We start from the raw sequence: 20,864 nt of genomic DNA, 5'->3' as shown, positions 1-20,864 counted from the left end.
AAATGTGTTATTTTTCTCCTTGCGACACAAATGACACAATCTACAAACTATTTCACATTTTTGTATCGTCATACTTCGCATGCTTTATTAATAATTATCGCGATTTTAATATCAGTATCGATGACTGCGTGCAGGTAACCGCAATATCCACACAAATATTAGTTGCGCTATCTTTCACCAGCCATTATGCGGGCAAATCAACGTTAAACCATCCACTGTTATTCCATTACGAGCTTTATTACTTTCTAATATGGGCTGTACGTTATCAAAGGTTTCAAATCCTAGTAAATCACATTAGTTGGAACACTAATGGTGCCTCCATTTTGTTTTATCAGTCGAGCTCTTATCTACCAATTAGTCAGCCCGTGACATACCTGCCAGCGCGTCGTTTGATACGCCCACTTTTAAAAATAAAACATTCCAATTTCAAAATTGTTTAAAAAATCGTGTTGACATGTTGTTTTAGTGGCCAGTGTTTTTAAAAGGTGTTTTATAGTGCAGTGTAAAGTTTTTGTGTTTATCTATGTTGAAAAAGGTGTTTTTTTGTGAAATATTCACAAACAATGTCGAGGATGCTGAAAGGTATTTGATTTAAAAGTAGTTGGATAGTTTGGAGCTCAGTTTGTAAATATTATTTCCGTTGTACATAGTTGCTACATAAGCAGCTGTAGGTATCTTGTTTATAAGTTAATTTGGTATTGATAACAAGTATTGCAACATTGCATTTAGTCTTGTTTCTTGATTATATTTGAACCATTTCCCGTTATCTGATTTAAGTAATTAACACTGAAAGACATCTTGATAATGTTAACAAAAAATTCTTGACAATGCTGATCAATATCAATATGATGAATTACGAAATCTGAATGTACCAAAGTAACTCTTCGATGGAAAAACACAAGTACCTATGTTCAGTTTGGTTCAGCAAAAAAGGTCTCAAGGAGTTCGTAAAATTATAAATAACTTCATTTCACTATGATAATTATAAAAAAGCATCATAGTGCGAATTGGCAAAGGTTGGCAAACTTGTTAGGCCTTTTTGTTTGGCTTCTTGCTATCCGGTTAGTTAATGTAATTGTATGCCTGTTGACCTGGATGAGCCGGCTAAACCTAGACTATTCTATTAGCGCGTGCTGATGGTATCGATAGCCATGATGGTCGAGAAATATATTAACTGACAGTTGAAGTCTCTGCTGCGTAAAATTTATAATATAGTCTAGTAATTTTCATGTCAACAATATCCTGTGTTGCATTCGGATTCCCAATTTTTCTATAACTCACGCTCCGCCTGCGTGCAATAGCGCATTTAAAGTGCGGGTGTGATGAAAAATATTATTTGGGACGGTAAACCTTCGCGTCGCCCCTATATTTTTCAAATTTGCCGCCTTTATTTTGTGCCAAGATTTGCTTGACCGTTTATAACTGACCAATGTCGGCTAGTCTGGTAGTCTGTGGCCATGAATACGCCCATTAATAATTTAAAATAAAAAAAAGATGCCATCGCCAACAAAAACCAACGTAAACAGACATGACTCTGTACTTTTAACGGCAGGTATTCTAAAAACGTTTGATTCGAGTAATACCGGAAATGTGCTCGGCACCGTGACGACGTGAGACGGGGAGATAGTGTCGTCCTTGTGTCAGCTGATTCTGTTGATTGGGGTCTTTAGAGGAAACTTGGGTAGGGTGCATTTACATGTGAATGCTACTTAATACAAATAGGTTATCACGAAATCAGGCGAAGATGGCACACCCTTCGCACGTTCTGTAAGTGGGAAAAGGACGTACCGAAGCGTTAGGCTCAATTAGCGTCACACTCCCTCTCCCCACTGAAAGTGACGTCCACCCCCTCTCGGTTACCTCACGGTTACCGCCTGGAAAAGAACAGTCAACGTCACTTTCATATATTTGATCGCCAGTGTCCGAGATGTGCTAGCGTGCTAGGCCTTCAGGCCCCTGTAGGAGCTAGTTTTTGAAATTACATCTTTCAAATAAATATTATTTACAAGCGTTATACTGAAAATAGGAGTGGTACTACGACGATATAGGATTTGCATTTTAATGGAACATTCCTAGCGCTTTAATCGATATACATACACCGTGTTTTTATTGAATTCCGTTAACTTTAAGGGAAGCTTCTTTAGGTCAAATACAATTAATCTCACACATTTGCCGTCAGACACTTGACACTGACTTTAATGTTAAGATTACTAGGTCCTTTCACACTAATTAATTTATTTATTATATGTATATGGAAATGAAAAAAAATATGTTTTTTCGAATTTAACGAAAAGCGATATACAGGGTGGTTCCTGATGATGAACCTAACTGCGTGTCGAATTTACCGAAAAAACAAAAAAAAACACTGTGTATACACTCAGTTCAACCATACTTGTCCAATCATGTAAACAAACACTGCTGGAAAACATTATCTCACTTTTCTCTGGAATTGCACATTAACCATCACTAAAAATGTTAATATACAATTAAATAAACTCACAAAGTATTGAAATCAATCAAAAAACCACTGAAAAATGTCATTTCTAAAACGATTTTCATCAATAATTGTAATTACGAACGGATGACATCAAAAACTCCTGACATCACGAAGTCTAGATTGTCTCTGAGTCGTAATGTTGGGATGACAACTTATCGTTATGAACGATCGATATTAATTAACGTTTGAGTTTGTATACATACAATCACATACAACATACAATCACGCCTCTATCCCATAAAGGGGTAGGCAGAACACATGAAACTACTAAAGCTTCAGTGCCACTCTTGGCAAATAAGGGGTTGAAAGAAAACGAAACTGTCACATTGCAGTGACAGGTTGCCAGCCTCTCGCCAACGCCACAATTTAACCCATATCCCATAGTCGCCTTCTACGACACCCACGGGAAGAAAGGGGGTGGTGAAATTCTTAACCCGTCACCACACAGGCAGGCAGGTTGAGTTTTGTATAGCTTGGAAAAAATGCGTTGATATTAATTACAATAATTTATCAGATTGATTAACAGACTTTTTTACGTTTTATTTCCTACCTCTTTATAATAAATATTTTACTATCAGTATATTTTTTGTTGTGTTAATGTTAGGTACTAATTATAAAATGAAAACTGTACTAGCCTTTTCCATAGGACTGTTGCAAATGCGACGAAACCTAATTAAATTTTGGTTTTTACATAGATATTGTGTGACGTTAAATTTAAAATCCTCTGATGACGTTAGCAGCGTTTATTTACAAATTATCGTTAATACATCATTTTATCGACATTTCCAATCACTAGTAATTGTCTTTGATCATATTTGACGTTTCGTTTGTTACATGATAGGACAAGTAAAGATGAACCGACTGTAGGTATTACTGCCATAGCCCATAACCTGCCTACTTGATTCTATTTTGAGAAAATTTTGCACCCGTTATACATAAAGCCCAGCTTTGTTACATTTGCATGTGAAAACCCAATGGCATTGATATTGGTCCATTGGGCTCCATTCACGGGACTTAGGATACAAACGGTCGATCATTGTTTCCGATATAGGTTTACTTACTATGTTATATTTACTGACATTGACTTTTACCCAGAGTTATTGAATTTTAAATAGAAATAAAGAATAGTATTTAGGTAAAAGTGCGGGAAAGAGGAAATTCGGAAACAGATTCAGGGGGTAATGTACTGAAAACTGTACGTTAGCAGTAGATCTTAGGATTTAAGCCTCCGCCACACATAAAGCGTTTTGATAGCGTAGCGTTAGCCGAGCGCAATGAAACTGCCAAAAATAATGGTTTTCTACAAGGAAAAAAAAAATCCATTTCATAACCAGGTAAGCAAAGAAGAAAAAATATTCTTCGTAGAAAACTGCAAAAAAATAATGGTTTTCTACGAAGAAAAAAAATCTATTTCATAACCCAGTTAGCAAAGAAGAATTATTTTTCCTCATACAAAACCAGTTATCAAACTTGGTTATCAAACGAAGAACAAGGAGACTTACCCCTTCCTATGTTCTTCTGGATTGTATCAATTTATATTTCATGGTGGTACAATGGTGGACAATGCTTAGAATGTATTGTAACTGTTTTGGGAGAAGCACAGTCTAAGTTTTAGGATTTTTAGTGTGTTAGTGCCCAGAATTTTCTAAGGATTCTCCAGATTTTCAAGGACAAAATCAACATAGCTCGCAACGATTCTGTTTATGTTATGTATTTGTATCTCGGTTAGCTATTTCCTATTACATTAAATAGTATTGTAACCGGCTTTCTGTGGTTATCGTAGAGAAAGCCATGCGGGCGATTATGCATGGTTACGGTGGCTAGTTTGCTACTCTCCAAAATGCCACCATTGTGAGTTCTCGTTGTCACCGGTGGCCTTATTAGCCATATCACTGTATTATGTCACTGTATTGTGTTTATTGGCATTATTGGCCCTATTGGAGCTTAATTTGACAGTTCTACATGGTGACTATGATATGAAACTATTCATTCGTTAGAGTACATACATGTAGAATTTCGTTTTTAACGCCCGACGCAAAAATGAGGGGGTGTTATAAGTTTGACGTGTATATATGTCTGTCCGTCTGTGTTTGTTTGGCTGTGGCATCGTAGCTTTCGAACGAATGACGGTTTAGATTTAGTTTGAGCTGAATTAGTCTGGAGTGTTCTTAGCCATGTTTGATGAAAATCGGTTCACTATGTCGATGTCGGGTGTATTTGCAAAATTTAAATGTTGTGTCGTGGTTATGCAGATAACGATTAGTAGACGAGTCGTTTGCCAGAATTTCGTTCATAACGCAGCGTTGTTTATAGGTCTTATGTGGGAGTACATAATTATAGTAATAAACCCATCGTATATATTGTGATCTGTCAATACTCAATGACAATCAGCTCTTATAAGTTGAGGGTCTCGACAGTGGACGATCAAGTACAGGGTGGCTAGCCGAATGGCACAATCGCTCACGAAACGCTCACGAAACGAAGCGCTAGTAGATATCTATCTCTATCGCGCTTGCGTATTGGCGCGACAGAGCCAGCGGCGTATCGCTTTCGTCGCGCCAATACGCAAGCCAACCTCCACCACAGCGAAACGGCAACGGCTCAGATCCGGAAGTGGTTGGAGGACAACACTACAGCCGTAATTCTGATCCAGGAGCCGTGGGTCAGAAGAGGCACCGTCTGCGGTCTCCGCAACCTAGGAGGTAAGCTAACAGTCTACGCGGGCCCGGACAACCCCCGGGCCTGCATATACACAACTAATAACATACATGCGCATCCTCTAATGAGCTTCTGTTCTAGAGACCTGTGCGCCATAAAGCTGCACGGGGCGCAAAACTCCAGCCTGAAGGAGATGGTCGTGGCCTCCGTGTACATGCCGGAAGCGGATGACCCACCACCACACGACCTGACAAGGCTAGTCAATTACTGTGAAGAGGAGGGGCTAGAGCTCATCGTGGCAACCGACTCTAACGCACACCACCCCCTATGGGGCATGACAACAGGTAATGAAAGAGGTAAGAAACTTGTCGAGTACCTGTTCACTACAAATCTCAATATTCTCAACACAGGTTCAGAACCTACATTCGTCAATAAACGAAGCAGGACAATTATTGACCTGACACTGGCGACTGAAGAAGCATCGAAATCCATCGCGGGCTGGCATGTGTCAAAGGAGATGTCTTGCTCGGACCACAGGTGGATTCGATTTGATATTCAGGTAGAGACAATCACAACAGTGCCTAGAAGGAATCCACGGAAGACGAACCGTGAACTCTACACACTGCGCCTGAGCACAGCTCTGGCGCAGCAGGGAGATACCCACAAAATAGAGGGCACTGCGGTGATAGAAGAACAGGTAAGCATTTTCACGAACACAATTCTGGAATGCTATCATCAAACATGTCCCCTATCCACCCCACCGGCAACTAAAAGGAACAAAAACAAGAACAACTGGTGGGGGCCTGAACTGGAGAGACTCAGGGGTAAGATGAGGAGGCAATACAACAGAGCTATGAACACGTGCAATGACGAGGACTGGGATAACTACAGGTCCACGAAAGCCACGTACAAAAAACGCCTCAGATACAGAAGCACCAACTCGTGGCGTAAGTTCTGTACAGAAATCGAGAGCACAATGCAGGCTAACAGGGTAAGGAAGGTCCTCTCCAATAACTCCGCCATAACCTTAGGATCCCTGCGAAAGCCGGACAACTCCCTCACCACCTCGCCTGAAGAAGCGGAACTAGTTCTAGTGCGCACACACTTCCCGGATTGTGTGATCTCGCACATGACTAGTTGGGATGAGGTTGAGACCACTCCGACGGAGGACGAGTGGCAACAGACTGACGAGGTAATAAACCCGCAACGCACGCAATGGGCCATTAACAGCTTTGACTCCTTCAAATCACCGGGTAAGGACGAGATCTTCCCTGCTCTGCTTAAGTGGGGCGGGGAAGCACTCACTATAAAGCTAACCAACATCCTACGCGCCTGCTTGGCCCACACGTACGTGCCGAAACAATGGAGAGAGGTCAAAGTCATCTTCATACCAAAACCAGGTAAAAGCGACTACTCGGATCCGAAAGCATTTAGGCCCATCAGCCTAACCTCTTTTTTGCTGAAAACACTGGAGAGGTTGTGCGACAGGTATCTGAGAGAGAGGGTGCTAAACATCGTGCCCCTTCACCCTAATCAACATGCCTATAGCCCTGGCAAATCTACGGAATCAGCACTCCACGCAGTGGTGAGCAAGATTGAAGTAGCGATCAAAAGCAGGTCCATGTGCCTAGGAACCTTCATAGACATAGAAGGGGCCTTCGACAAGACCAGATTCAGCAGCATAACTGCAGCACTAGTGAGACATGGAGTAAGTACAATCCTGACCACATGGATAAATAACATGCTGAGCCAAAGGGTCATCACACTCGGGACAGGCGAGGCACAACAAGCACTAGTGGCAAAAGGATGCCCTCAAGGTGGCGTCCTCTCACCACTGTTATGGAATCTAGTGGTGAACGACCTGATCTCCACACTAAACAACAATCACTACTACACGATCGGCTACGCTGACGACATAGTGATACTAACGAGCGGCAACCACACAGGTACAGTATGTGATGTCACACGCTCCGCACTTGCCATCGTGGAACGCTGGTGCGCCGACAACGAACTCACCGTCAATCCTAACAAGACTGAGCTGGTAATGTTCACCAACAAACGCAACTTGGGGAACTTTCGCCTTCCCAGGCTGTTCAATACAGAACTCCAATTATCAACAGAGGTAAAGTATCTAGGGGTATTACTTGACAATAAACTAAATTGGAGTAACCACCTAAACAGTAAGATAGAAAAAGCTACAGTCGTATTCTGGCAATGCCGTAGAATAGTAGGCAGAACCTGGGGACTAACCCCTAAAATAACTCTATGGCTTTACCAGGCAGTAATCCGACCAATAATAAGCTACGGTGCTATAGTATGGTGGCCACGCACCAATTTATCCACTGTTGAAGCTAAACTACAACGACTTCAGAGGTTGGCCTGTATGGCGACCACGGGCTGCATGAGAACCACTCCAACCGCGGCCTTGGAAGCCATCCTAGGCCTGCCGCCGCTGCACCTCCACATACAACAAGAAGCGCTAGCTGCGGCGGTACGTCTAAAAAAGTCCAATCTCTGGAGACCACCTAGGGTACCTCACACCGAAATCCTCTATGAGGCGATAGGTAAGGCACCGCTAATAGAGGCGGTAACCGATAAGATACCGAAGCAATTCGTCTTCGACAAGAAATACAAAATACAATTACACGAAGAACCCCGTGAAGGACTTAACCCAAGGGAGCTGAGAATCTTCACGGATGGATCAAAAACAAGGTCAGGCACTGGCTCTGGGGTATTCTCAGAGGACCTCAACATACACATCTCGACACCACTAGGTGCCCACAACACAGTCTTCCAGGCAGAATGTATGGGCATCATAATGGCAGCACATGCGATCGTCTCAAGGGAGGTACGTGACTACCCCATCCGTATACTCTCCGATAGTAGGTCAGTACTACAAGCTCTACAAAGTTATACCTTTACTTCAGGGCTAATCTACGAATGTCACAGAACTCTGACAGAGGTATGCACCACCAACAGCGTAACTCTTCAGTGGATTAAAGGACACAGCAACTCGCGAGGTAACGATGGAGCCGACATCCTAGCGCGTAGAGGCTCCGAAATGAAGGTGGCAGGACCGGAGCCCATACTACCATTACCTTATGCTTGGCTTCGAAACATGCTGCGTTACAACACCAAGGTAAAACACCAACAATACTGGTCTAACCTAGGCACCTGCAGACAGGCAAAGGAAGCACTCCCGACAATCACCCCCGGATTGTCAAAAAAGGTGAGGCAACTAAAAAGGCCACAGCTCCGACTTTTAGTGGGGGCCATAACTGGCCATGCCCCTTTCAACAAACACTTATTCACCCTGGGTGTTACAGACAGCCCCCTCTGCAGAGCGTGCACGGAGGCAGAGGAAACAGCCGCTCACGTCATTCTCGAATGTCCAGGGGTGGCAGAATACCGGGCACAACACCTCGGGTCGCCGGGGTGTCTCCCAGAAGTCGTCGGCAACATAAAGGGTCTGCTAGGCTTTCTGGTAGAGCTGGGTTGGCAGGAATAGTGCCGCAACCCATCACGCAAAATAGGCGCAAATTATGACGTCGAGTTGCGGAAACCGAGCCCGCGTATACCTATAACCTATAACCTATACGCAAGCGCGATAGAGATAGATATCTACTAGCGCTTCGTTTCGTGAGCGTTTCGTGAGCGATTGTGCCATTCGGCTAGCCACCCTGAGCAGATCGTCTGTGTAAGTGTGTACCTTACCTGTTTGCTATATGGTTCCAAAGTATTAAATATACATGCGGACAAAGTGCCAAAAATATGTATATACGACTTTATTGCTTACACATTGAGGTTATGGATATATATTTTTGACACTTTGTCCGCATCTACCTCTATATATAATACCTTGACAGTACGTGACGAGAAGAACAATTTCGAACGCAACTGTTTTCGCGCGTTCGACTGTTTTTTTTTTAATTTGGCGATGGAATTTGAGCTGCGTAGTTTTGTCTCTTGTTTGTGTTTTAATTATGCTTAATTTATTGTTTTTGGACGTGCGGTTGTGAGTTTGTGTAGTTCAACAGGTAGCTACTAGTTAATTGAAAAAGTAATTAAATGTCGAATGTCGGACAAGTTGTCATTATTCCGTGTACGTTGTATTACTTTTTAACCGACTTCAAAAAAGGAGGAGGTTCTCAATTCGACTGAATGTTTTTTTTAAAGTTAAATGGTCACAAAGTTATTCGGTGTGCAGTTTTATATTTTTCATACTTACCTCTTCAATCAATCAATCAAATATATTTATTTCGTCATCACAGGTAACAATTAGGTGACAATATGTTATATTATTTATATCAGCCATGATGAGCCGTGTAGGCGTACGAAATATAATTTGGCAATATATTTACAAAGCAGATCGTAAAATAATTCTTCATTCAGTTCAAATACAATCAATTTCTCTAAGAAACTTCCTATTTGTATCCGATGTTATTTAAACAAATATTTGTTTTATGAGAACGATTTGGCGTAAGTCGTACACTATTCTTAACAATAATTTTTATAGAATATTGCATTTAAATTTTGCTTAATTTCTAGTCTTGTTTAAAACAAATATGATTTAAAATAAGCACACACTTTATCAACAACACTTGAGTCAAAACAAACATTAGACTTATACACCCTGTTTTTATTGAATTCCGTTAACTTTAAGGGAAGATTCTTTAGTTCAAATACAATCAATTTCTCTAAGAAACTAGCCTCTTAACTCTTAGTGCGTTTTCACATTATCCGATCCGATATCGGAAGTAGAAAGGATTTCAAAGGAAAAATCAAAGATGGCGGCGTAAATATATGGGATATCGGTCCGACTTCCGATATCGGATCGGATAATGTGAAAAGGCACTTACGGTTATCGAATTAATAAAAAAAAATACTTAATTACTGAACACGTGTGTGGCATCGCTTACCACTTCCTAATGTTATTTGTTTTGACGTGTGTCTTCAAACACTTGACAATGACTTAAATGTTATGATTAAGGTCTTCTCCCACTAATTAATCCATTTATTATGTATGGAAAGGAAAAAAATATATTTTTTCGAATTTAACAAAAAGCGATTACAGGATGGTTCCTGAAGATGAAACTAACTGCGTGTCTAATTTAACGGAAAACAAAAAAAAACACGGTGTATTGACAGGGATATGTAGTAGTAGTAGTAGTAAACACTTTATTGCACAGAACAAATTACAAGTACAGTGAATAATTATAATGTTTAAAAAAAAAGTTTATAGTTAAAATTATAATGTTTATGTACAAAGGCGAGCTTATCCCTTTAAGGGTTCTCTTCCAACCTTAGAATAATTGAGACAGGAAAATAGGACATTTTTTTTTAGCGCGACTAAAATCAAAATGGTAATCTCGGTCAATATAATAAGCTAACCGTGAATCATTCGAAATTCAAAACATGCATTTATTGTCCCTGAAACCATCCCCCAGGAACGAATATTCCCCATTTTCACTAACTAATATAAAACTAAACAAATACTAGTTTTTAATATCGCAGACTATCTACAAAGTAAAACCAATACCGAGTCTTACGTCGACTAAAAATAGATCTTATTCCCAGTGGAAAAGGTTTCTTTTAGATGGTAGTAGAGGGTTTAGTTGTGAGTCGGATCACGTCCGGAGGAGTGAATGGCGCGCCTTAGCGATAAAATGATATATAATAATAGAATTGCTGCTTGCTGCGGATTTTGTATGTTGTCAATGAGTTGTCTGTGAGGAATGTTAGAATTTATGTAAGTACTTACCTAAACAATAATTGGTAAGGTACAGCGGGATGATTTCGACTCGGGGCCCAATGCAACTGATCCATTTTTTCTGCCATTTGATTTGACCTTCCAACCTTAGAAAGTTAACTAGGCCCTATTGAAATAAGCCCTGCTTCCTTCATCAAAAAGTGACCTTGGAAAATATCAAATGACATTTCCTACATAAGTTCCAAAAAAGTCATTGGTACGGTCAGTCAAACAAGTGGTTTACCACTTTTCGACATTATGTGTTTCAATTGGAGCCGAAAAGTGGTAAACCACTTTCTTGGCTGCCCGTAGCGTACGACCCAAAACTATTAAAGGAAATTATGTTTGTGTAGCCGTGTCTAAATCGCAATACATGAATTAATTTACAGCATTATATAACATGTTTAATGTTCGAGTTCAACACAAATTGCATTTCAAGTAAAAAGTAATGTTTTCTAACGTGTAGACACAAATAAATTAACCTCAAACGTAACGTGCTAACCAATTAACAACCTGGGTTAAATAACATTTGCAGTAACAAAACGCAAACGCACCACAAACACCGCGAATGTATCTGAAAAATACTTACTCAATTTCATGATTCTACAATACAATACAATTTGACAACTTTTCAAACTGAAACTTTATTTCATAGAATACAATGTCGATTTTTCCAATAATGCAATTTTTCCAAGCGAAAGACGCCATACTAAATTGAACTTTATCACCAGTCGATCAGACTAGTAAAAGTGTGTCAATAAATCGTTTATAGGTTAAAAAAAAACCTTTAAAAGGCGCATCAATTTTGCTCAGTGACAACTCGCTGCAAGTCGATACTCAATAAATCGTTTATAGTTAAAAGCGCATCGAAACGCAAAGCGGTGTTGAAAATTTCGAATATTTTAACGATTATGAACAGGAATCGTTCGTAAATTTATTGGTTAACGGTTTTCGTGATATTTTTTACACGCAATGAACTTTGAGCTGTATTTTTTGCACAAAATAACGATTGCGGATTGCGTTGCATCAATATTTTCGTCGTATTTTTTTCACGAACGGGACGGGAACGGGAGTTGTAGTATTGATGTGGGCGTCAAGACCGCTAAGTTAAAGTGGGACTGGGTTGGACATGTCTGCCGTATCACCCGGAAAGAAGGGCCAAAATGGTGACAGACTGAACCCGCGGAATACCATGCAGGCCAGGGTTCGGGCAGACCAAAAAGGAGATGGCGATGGCGGGACGACCCAGACGCATTTTACCCAAACTGGTGGGAAAACGTTGATAACAGGGTCGAGTGGAAAAAACGAGGTGAGGCCTTTACCCGGCAGTGGAACACTAAAAGAGGCTAATTAAAAAAAATAATATAAAAAAAGAATTTTTAGTAAAGATTTTTTGTAGCGGTATCTTGCTTTCTTTTATGTCTTATCGTGTAGTTAGGTCGATAATAGGCATGTTTTGTATTACCTATCGAAATTATTCTGATGTATTTTTTAAATTGGTATCTTTATTTTCTCTCTTTTTTGTTATTTAAGTTTCGTGACGCATTGGTTTTACTGTAATGTCATGTAAACATGTTTTTACTAATAATAAATAATAATAATGTCTTACCCTGCTTTGAGACGTGAATAAGTATGTCATACCTACCGAATATTTAGCTTTATAGCTGCCAATATTCCATAGATCTAACAGGTATAATTTTTCACCATTTACTCGATCCAAAAACGTTTACAGTAATTTCATCATGACCATCTTAGTACAATTTTGACTTCAACATCAATCAGTATATTGAAAACTATAGTACTTACAGTATTCTATTATTGCCCTATCTATCCGTACGTCTCCATTTTTCCGGTCACAGATGACACACATTCTCTGCCACAGACAACATATAGCTATCTTATAGCGCCGGACATGCCGCGCACAAAGGCTGACAGGCTGACATGGGGAAGTCTATAGTCTATGGTTCCGGGCTTATTGATAGTAATGTCGCTGTGCTGGTATAGGAAATAATAGAGGTTGGTACCTAAGGATGGGGGCGATGGAAATAGTTAATGAATTTTTTTAAGTTGCGACATAGTCATACAAAGCGATTTTGTCAGCGAGTGTCGTTTTAAGTGTCAAACAAAGTTTTCTTTAATCATACATAGGATGGTCTTCCAAGATCGCTGTTAATAGTGTCTAATATTTGTTAACTTAGCTTCATATATTATGTCTACTATTGTATGCGATTATAATGATGGGTAAGATCAACTTTTATCAGTTTTATCACAGCAGAAACTTTTAAAACGAATCTTTAGAATTATACACCCGAACTTTGATAGATTCATTTCACTATCAAATTCACTGTGTTTTCTTACTCGTACCTACTTATTAACAAATGCATCTGAAATTAAAAATATAATCATCATATAATTAAATAAGCTAGTCCTAGTCCAATTATTTAAAAATGAAAAAGTGGAGTGGTTAAAAATGTCCACCTAAAAATAATGAATTTAATTCGTTCCTCCAACAGGAAGTGTTTCATTCTTTCCATTCACCCGGAACAATTGAATGGGAACAAATCCATCGATAGTTCATAAATTTGCGGTCTGTGGACCGCTTAACCGCTTTTCATTTGTTCAACGCGATCGTTCAAACGTTTTCGAATTTTAAAAATTGGAATAGGATTTGACTGTTTTTTATTGAATGAAGTCTGTCAAGGCATTTACTTTACTATAAAAAAGTGGCAAATTAAAATAGTTATTTGTTATACAAGGGGGCAAAGTTGTATTTTAACGCCGAGTGTGGAATTGAAAAACGAGCAAGTGAAAGGATTCTATAGTTGAACCACGAGCGAAGCGAGTGGTTCGAGAATAGAATCCTTAACTTGCGAGTTTTTTAACACACGAGAAGTAAAATACATTTGCACCCGAGTGTAACACAAAACTTTTCCCCTCACTATAGCGAGGAAACTACAACGCAAAAAATGCGTTTATAACTGCTTCCAGTAGTTCCACAGGTGGTAAGTCATCTTTATTACTAGATTCACCTACTTTTATCAATTTTAAAGCAGTTAATTTGACTTTATTCAAGGTAAAATTACTTTACCCACTGGTGGATAAAATGCGTTTTTACCCGCTGGTACTAAAGAACAAAACACGTGTTTCCGAGCTAGTGAGGGGAAAAAGAAATTTGCTATTAGTGTTCTGCGAATTAAAATTTTTTCGTGTTATACTTGATTGATTGGCTATACTTAATAATAAAAAAATATACAAAAGCAGATACACTTAGATAAATATCAAAAGGGAATTTAATGTCTGTAAATTCTAAATATGTATTTCTATACCTATTCTACATTTTCATATTTTTTTGTTCGATTATTCGATATTTCGTTTAACATTAATAACATACCTTCTTACCTCTAAGTAACTTAGATAAATTATCATAAGTTAACCTTTCTAATTCCGAGTTTCTTGCCGGTCCCATACTGGATACCTCCTTCCCAACTGAGGGGGGACTGAAATCTTCTCGAGGCTGAGGCGTAGGGTTAGAGCCGGCGTAGCTTTATTTGACGTTCATATGCGCATTGTAATATGCCTACTTGAAAAATAAATATTTCATTTTCATTTTCATTTTTTTTATTGAATAAACACAAGCAATAATGACCATTGACCATAGTATTGGCTACGTGCGCGACAATTACGCCCACTGCCATGTGAACTTGAAGTGGAAAATGTCAAAAAATTACATGTAAATAAACATATATTTTAACGATTTTTCGTTAATTTTAAATAAATCGAATAACAAGAGCTACTATTTCAAGTGTAATTTAGGTAGATCGATTATACAGACATGCATATAATAATAAAAATCAGTTTCCAAAGCATTACTCACGGTATAAACATCCAACCCCAGACCACAGAAAGAGGCAATAAATTGGTGCTGGCAGGGCATATAAGGAATCTTGAAGAACATAGGAGTAATGGTAGAAGTTCTACGAGCGAGTGATATGGTATTCGCCAAGTCTAAACGTAAGTACCTAGTCATGTCCGCGGCCGTAGAAATATCCGACACGGGCCTATTCCCAGGCCAGGCCTGAATCTTTAAGCATAATCTTTTACGGTAGGAAAAATACTAACAGCGTATTGCACAATATTAGGTAAACAAAGCTTAAATATAATTTATTATAATGTTTTGTTTTGACATAACACTTACGTTTTCTTTTCACGGTAGCTATCCATTTAGCTCTTTGATCCAATTTCCAGTGTGTTCTAAGAAACGCATAGAACGTGCAACGACTATTTATGCCATTATTTTTACAATTAACAACGCAACAACATTGGTGCCCCATATCAAACATTACACATTGTATTATATTTTATGAGTTTTGATAGATGACAACCACAATCAGTGTCGATTTTGACCACCGCAAGCACTGCGATCGCTTTGCTTACCCCTTCCATGCACTTCGCACGAAGCCAATACCACATACCACGAATACACAACGATTACGAACTTGTAAATAAATAGTATTGAATGAGAACTTTCTACGACTTTCACGGAACCTCCGTCTGTCATGTCGCGCCTTGTCTAAACAAATCTACAACTGCCTTATTCGAGCATTAATATATGCAGTTATCTCTAGATGCGATATGGATCGGATATGCCAGTGTCAAGTGACGTGCAAGTGACGTTTCTTAATAAAAACGAAAATAAAAATTCAAGAGTGAATATAAGTAGACATTTATTGGGTAAATATGCTTGATCCTATACTGCACTTATACTATTATATATTCTGTGACTGCACCAGCACTTGTGGTCAAATGAGTTACCTGTTTCCTATAAAATGGCACTGGCATTGCCGAACTATGTCTGTATGGCCTATTAGAAAAAATATTTGACATATTATCTTAAATTTGAATGGGGCCGTAACCGTGACGCCGTGTCTTGCGTGGGCGACGGTCGCGCGACCGTCGCGCGACCGTCGCCGTCGCGTCTCATACTTCCATATCGATAAGGTTTGATTTCGTATGCGTCGCATCGCCGTCGCGCGACCATCGCGCGACCGTCGCCCACGCAAGCCACGGCGTGAGGCTTATGCCATATAAACTTGTACTACTCGTAGTTGTTGGGCGAATCAACTTTTTGACCTAAGTACAAATCGGTCTACACTCTACAACTTTTAAAATAAGGCACAGCGGGGCAATTTCGACTGCGGGACAAATGCAACTGACCCATTTTTTCCCCATGTTTGCATTATAGGGTATTTTACATTAGACAAAAGACACTTAAAACTATCAGTTGAGAAATAATACACCCTAAAGCGTTTGTACCCACTTTCATCCCATTGTATATTTAGGAAATATCTTGAATATTCAGTGTCCACATTTTCTTATAAAAAGTAAACATAATATATTGATTTAAACTAACACGATCTTCACTCATATTATTAAATTAAAACGGCTATTCAATGCTCAGTCTCACCACCACCCTCGTCACCTACTGTCCGTCGTTAATTCCCTAAAGAACAGAGCACATGACCTTTGTGACCCTGAATTTTTAGAGAGTGAGATGTCACACATTCAGGAGGTTCTTAGGAAGAATGGGTACAGGGTGGATTGTCGGCAACCGAGACGAAAGCCTGCGAAGAAGCATCCGAATGTTGCAAGACGACCGGCATTTATGCCCTATGTCAAGGGAGTGACAGACAAGGTTGGTACCATACCATACGAATAAAGAATATATCTATCTATCTATCTATCATACTAAAAAAGTATTCGATACAGACTGTGTACATGCCGTTGTCGAGGGTGGCGGGGCAACTAAGGTCAGCAAAGGATGTTATTCCATATTAGACGCCAGGCGTTTATAAGATTGACTGTAGCTGTGGTAGTTCTTATATTGGAGAAACCAAACGCACCATAGCGGAAAGGGTCAAAGAACATATCGCGGCGGTCAAAAAACGACAAATAAGTCTGCGGTTGCCGAGCATTTGCTAGAGTCAGGACCGAACCACTGGATTGAACTGCATAATCCCAAAGTCCTTTCAACTGAACGTCTTTACTATAGCAGGAAAGTACGTGAAGCGATTGAAATCAGGAAACATCGTAATTTCAATCAAAATGAAGGGCAAGGGATTTCATCTTCGTGGAATCCAGTGATTAGCAAGTGTAAACGTGAGAAAACTTCCAGTCCCATACCATCGGATGTCGTGAGTGTTGTATGTAGGCAGAGTGGCAACCCTAGCGTAAAAGTGACTAATGACAATCAAGTGCGGGTAGTTCGAAAAAAAAAAGAAAAAAAAACTCGTACAGCTAGAAGATGTTGATACAACTCCCAGCCAGTCTACCCGTGACCACGGACGTAATGTCATGTCCGAAACGTCGGGTTAAATATAAAACGTAAGTTTTACGCGATTAAGTCCCGTTTTAATTTAATAATATGAGTAAACATAATGATTATTACTATTCTGCTACAATTTTTTGGACGCCGTCGCTTAAACTTATATCCCAAAATCTATTATGATATTCACTAATACAAATATAAAGAGGAAAATAAATCACAACAGTTCATAACAGGGTTGTCTGCAATCTCTGGAAGTTGTCCAAAACCGTTTGAGTCGTTATTAGATCGCGTAACGAAGTCGTGTCAACCCTAGCTGGCTTACGATAATTGTATTGGCTCGGCGACTCGCGAGCCCCTTAATCCACTGACGAATGGAGGTTAGGGTTGTCACTGTCAGCTTCTCAAAGAGAGTTTTCTGTAATTAATATAATTCAACTAGCTTTTGCCCGCGGCTTCGCTCGCGTTAAATTCGAAAATTGCGAAATGCTCCATACAAACTATCACCCCTATTTTAGGGAAGTGGAGGGTTAGAAAGAGACAAAAAGTAGCCTATGTCACTCTCCATCCCTTCAGTAGTAGTAGTAGTAGTAAACACTTTATTGTACAGAACAAATTACAAGTACAGAGAATAATTATAACGGTTATGTACAAAGGCGAGCTTATCCCTTTAAGGGATCTCTTCCAGCTAACCTTAGAATAACTGAGAGAGGAAAATAGATCCCTTCAACTATCTTCACTTAAAATATCAAGTCAATTCGTCGCTACGTTTTGCCGTGAAAGACGGACAAACAAACAGACACACACACTTTCCCATTTATAATATTAGTAGTATTACGCCGTGTCTTGCGTGGGCGTCGGTCTCATACTTCCATATCGATAAGGTTTGATTTCGTATGCGTCGCATCGCCGTCGCGCGACCATCGCGCGACCATCGCGCGACCGTCGCCTACGCAAGCCACGGCGTTAGTAGTATAGTATAATATTAGTAGTATGGAAGTATGGATTAGGCAGTCACTACCGCTACTATTTGCTATCGCTGATAAGATAATAAACAGTATTTTATCAAGCGTTAACGATATCTTCTGCTAGTTACTTAATTAATTTTGTTTTATAGGAATATGTTTAAAATAACTGCATTCGGAATTGGATGTAGTACGATTCGTTAAAATCTTATTTTTATTACGGATACGGAGGTCGTAAAGTACCATACAAATAGTTCTACGGCTGTGACGAATCTTATTTTCAAGGATTCGGATCAGAAGTAGTGCGAAACCGCTCTAAATAAAGGTTGTCTGGAAGAAATCGCTTTTTAGCACAAAGGCCGCCCCGGTTTGTTGTTTTACATCTTCTATTTATGTTGTTGTCAAAGTATACTTATTGTAGGTATTGTTTCTGTATTGAGGTGCGCAATATTAGTACATTACATCAGAGGCCGGGAAAATGAGGATTTCCGGCCAAGTGGGTATATAGGGATAGGGATACGAGGCCGGGAATCCGTTTTCACGCCGAGGCATGTATAGTGCTTTTCTCAAACATACAATGAAATAAAAAAAAAATGCTCTAAAGGACAATATTTTATAAAAAAAAGTTACTTTGCAGGCCTAGGCCTAAAAAATAATATGAAATCCCTTTACAGTCCTCTCGAGTTGTTGCGCCCAAAAAGCGATACTTCCCAGCCCATTTTAAGGAACGTAAAGACAATATTTCATTGCATGTTTGAGAAAAGATTATTGTATAAATAAGCTACGTCGTTGGTAACAAAATCTCCGTTCATTACTTTCAAATACAAAATCCACCCGTAAGCGGGTGTTTACACGATCTCCAACCTGTTGGAAAATCCCGTGTCCCGCTGACTCGCGCCCCCTGGTCACACTAGTGGCGTTATTTTTATTTGCGCCCAAATTGGGAATATTTCCCCTTTTGTGCTGTGGTGGAAGTCAGGAGCGGATAGCGGTTTGTTATCGCGTGTTTTTAGTGCTAGTGGCTATTTGTGTGTTAATAAAAGAAGTATCAGGTAGCAATATCATTGATTATCAAACGGTTAAATCTATTCTAGTAAATTATCGGTAGTTACTGTAGATAGAAGTAAGATATATGAAAAGATTAGATATCAGTGTCAACAATAACGATATATACCTAAAACCATAGAAATATTACATATAGAATACTAGTTTCCATACAACTCATCGGCCAACAATGAAGATTTGGAACTATCGGTTCATATTTTAGCTGTCAATGCTGTTGCTTAAGTTCGTTATTCGTGTATGTATTCGTTCGTGTTAACTTATAAAATTTGATTATACGAGTACTTATTTTGATACTTTATTATTAAGATTATATTTATTGTGTATTTGGTGACATGCGGTGGACTGTGAGTACTGCAATGGACCAGAAAGAGGTAGGATCAAGTGTTTTGCAAAAAATACCGTAACATAGACCTCTAAATGTAAATGTAGGTAGATAAAAATAAAACAAAATAACTTATATTGGCCTGTTACGATCTCGTTATGGCATAAATTCATAACATCTAATATTTGTACTAATAAGAAAGGTTGACCACGACTGCTTCTTTGTTGACCAAATTTCTAATCCTAAAAAAATGAAGTAATATTAATTTCTGTCTGAGAAAATTAAAAAAAAATATATTCATTTTAAAATGTATTTTTTTCTTTAAATATACATACAAAGAACCTAACATTGTTAATACTTATATTTAAACATCATTTGGCGAAAAAAAAATCATTGGACTGGCAACATTTATAAGAAATGGCGGACGGCGAAAATTTCAATTTTAGTATTTACAATTTCGTAAAAATATCACATTAAACTCTGTACTTACGCGTGGAATGTAATGTCGGGCGGTTTCTTAATATTATTTGTTGTGTTATAACATCCATTCACTGCACAACCTACCATATTTCTAGCGAATTTAATTTTTTTTCCGGAGATGTTTTCAGAACGATTTGAAATTGAGTACTGCGAGGGCCGTTCAGATACAATCACACAAGTGCGAAAAAATTTCGCACTTGGCATGGCTGCAGTAGGATGTTCGGAAACACAATCTGGAGTTATTAATCTAAGCCTAAAACCTCTTGTGTACACTACTAATAAATATTTTTAGTTTTTGTTTTCCCTCGCTGGGTCCTTTTCAAATACCATATCAATGTGATAAACATTGATACGGTTAAGATAAGTACATATTTTTAGTAACGTAAACATCCTAACAACGTCGCTTAACTTCAAACTCGGGTTGATTAAATGATTATGTATAAAAATATATGTATATAATCTGAAAAAGAAATACCTTATAGCAAAATGGATTTACCAGAGTTTGAAGTTAAGCGACACAAATCCAGATACAACATTATTACTTCATTAAAGTTTCATCGCTGAAGCATCTAACTTGGACCACAATATATGTTTCGCCCCAGGAAGTCTCCGAACGATTATTGGCTATACAGTTTTTACCCCAAACGCTATAAACGACTCGGGTGTTCGCGGCGGTTCCGCCATTTTCTTCATGCAAGTGCAGGCGACCTGACCGAAATGACAATCGTTGACGCTAAACGCCGATCGAAACTCAGTCTGGCTCTGTCATAAGAGCGATAGAAACAGGTAGCTACGATAACGATGTT

At 39.1% G+C, this 20,864-nt stretch overlaps 2 protein-coding genes and 1 non-coding gene across 7 annotated transcripts in view; 2 read left to right on the top strand and 1 right to left on the bottom strand.

Moving 5' to 3' along the window:
• The window catches only part of LOC125235175 (protein PALS1), a 246,351-nt gene that overhangs the window by 94,798 nt on the left and 130,689 nt on the right, over nucleotides 1-20,864 (top strand). The window lies entirely within an intron of this gene.
• On the top strand, nucleotides 5,239-8,752 carry LOC125235176. The gene is made up of 2 exons (XM_048141637.1): nucleotides 5,239-5,511; nucleotides 8,482-8,752. The coding sequence occupies exons 1-2, from the start codon at nucleotides 5,280-5,282 to the stop codon at nucleotides 8,661-8,663; spliced, it is 414 nt and encodes a 137-aa protein (XP_047997594.1). The 5' UTR covers nucleotides 5,239-5,279; the 3' UTR covers nucleotides 8,664-8,752.
• On the bottom strand, nucleotides 20,345-20,435 carry LOC125235666. Its single transcript, XR_007178117.1, has one exon. It is a non-coding gene; the product is annotated as a small nucleolar RNA psi18S-1854 (small nucleolar RNA).

The sequence above is a fragment of the Leguminivora glycinivorella genome, chromosome 17 (assembly GCF_023078275.1).
Source record: "Leguminivora glycinivorella isolate SPB_JAAS2020 chromosome 17, LegGlyc_1.1, whole genome shotgun sequence".
In the NCBI taxonomy this organism is placed as follows: Eukaryota; Metazoa; Arthropoda; class Insecta; order Lepidoptera; family Tortricidae; genus Leguminivora; species Leguminivora glycinivorella.
Note: the sequence above shows the minus strand (reverse complement) of the source record. Positions and strands in the feature narration are given on the sequence as shown.

What these genes read in the sequence shown, in the direction of transcription:
- LOC125235176 (XM_048141637.1), top strand. Translation starts at nt 5,280, where the DNA reads ATGAGCTTCTGTTCTAGAGACCTGTGCGCCATAAAGCTGCACGGGGCG. An exon ending in GACAACAGGTAATGAAAGAG is followed by an intron (nt 5,512 to 8,481) that starts GTAAGAAACTTG and finishes TGGGTGTTACAG; the next exon opens with ACAGCCCCCTCTGCAGAGCG.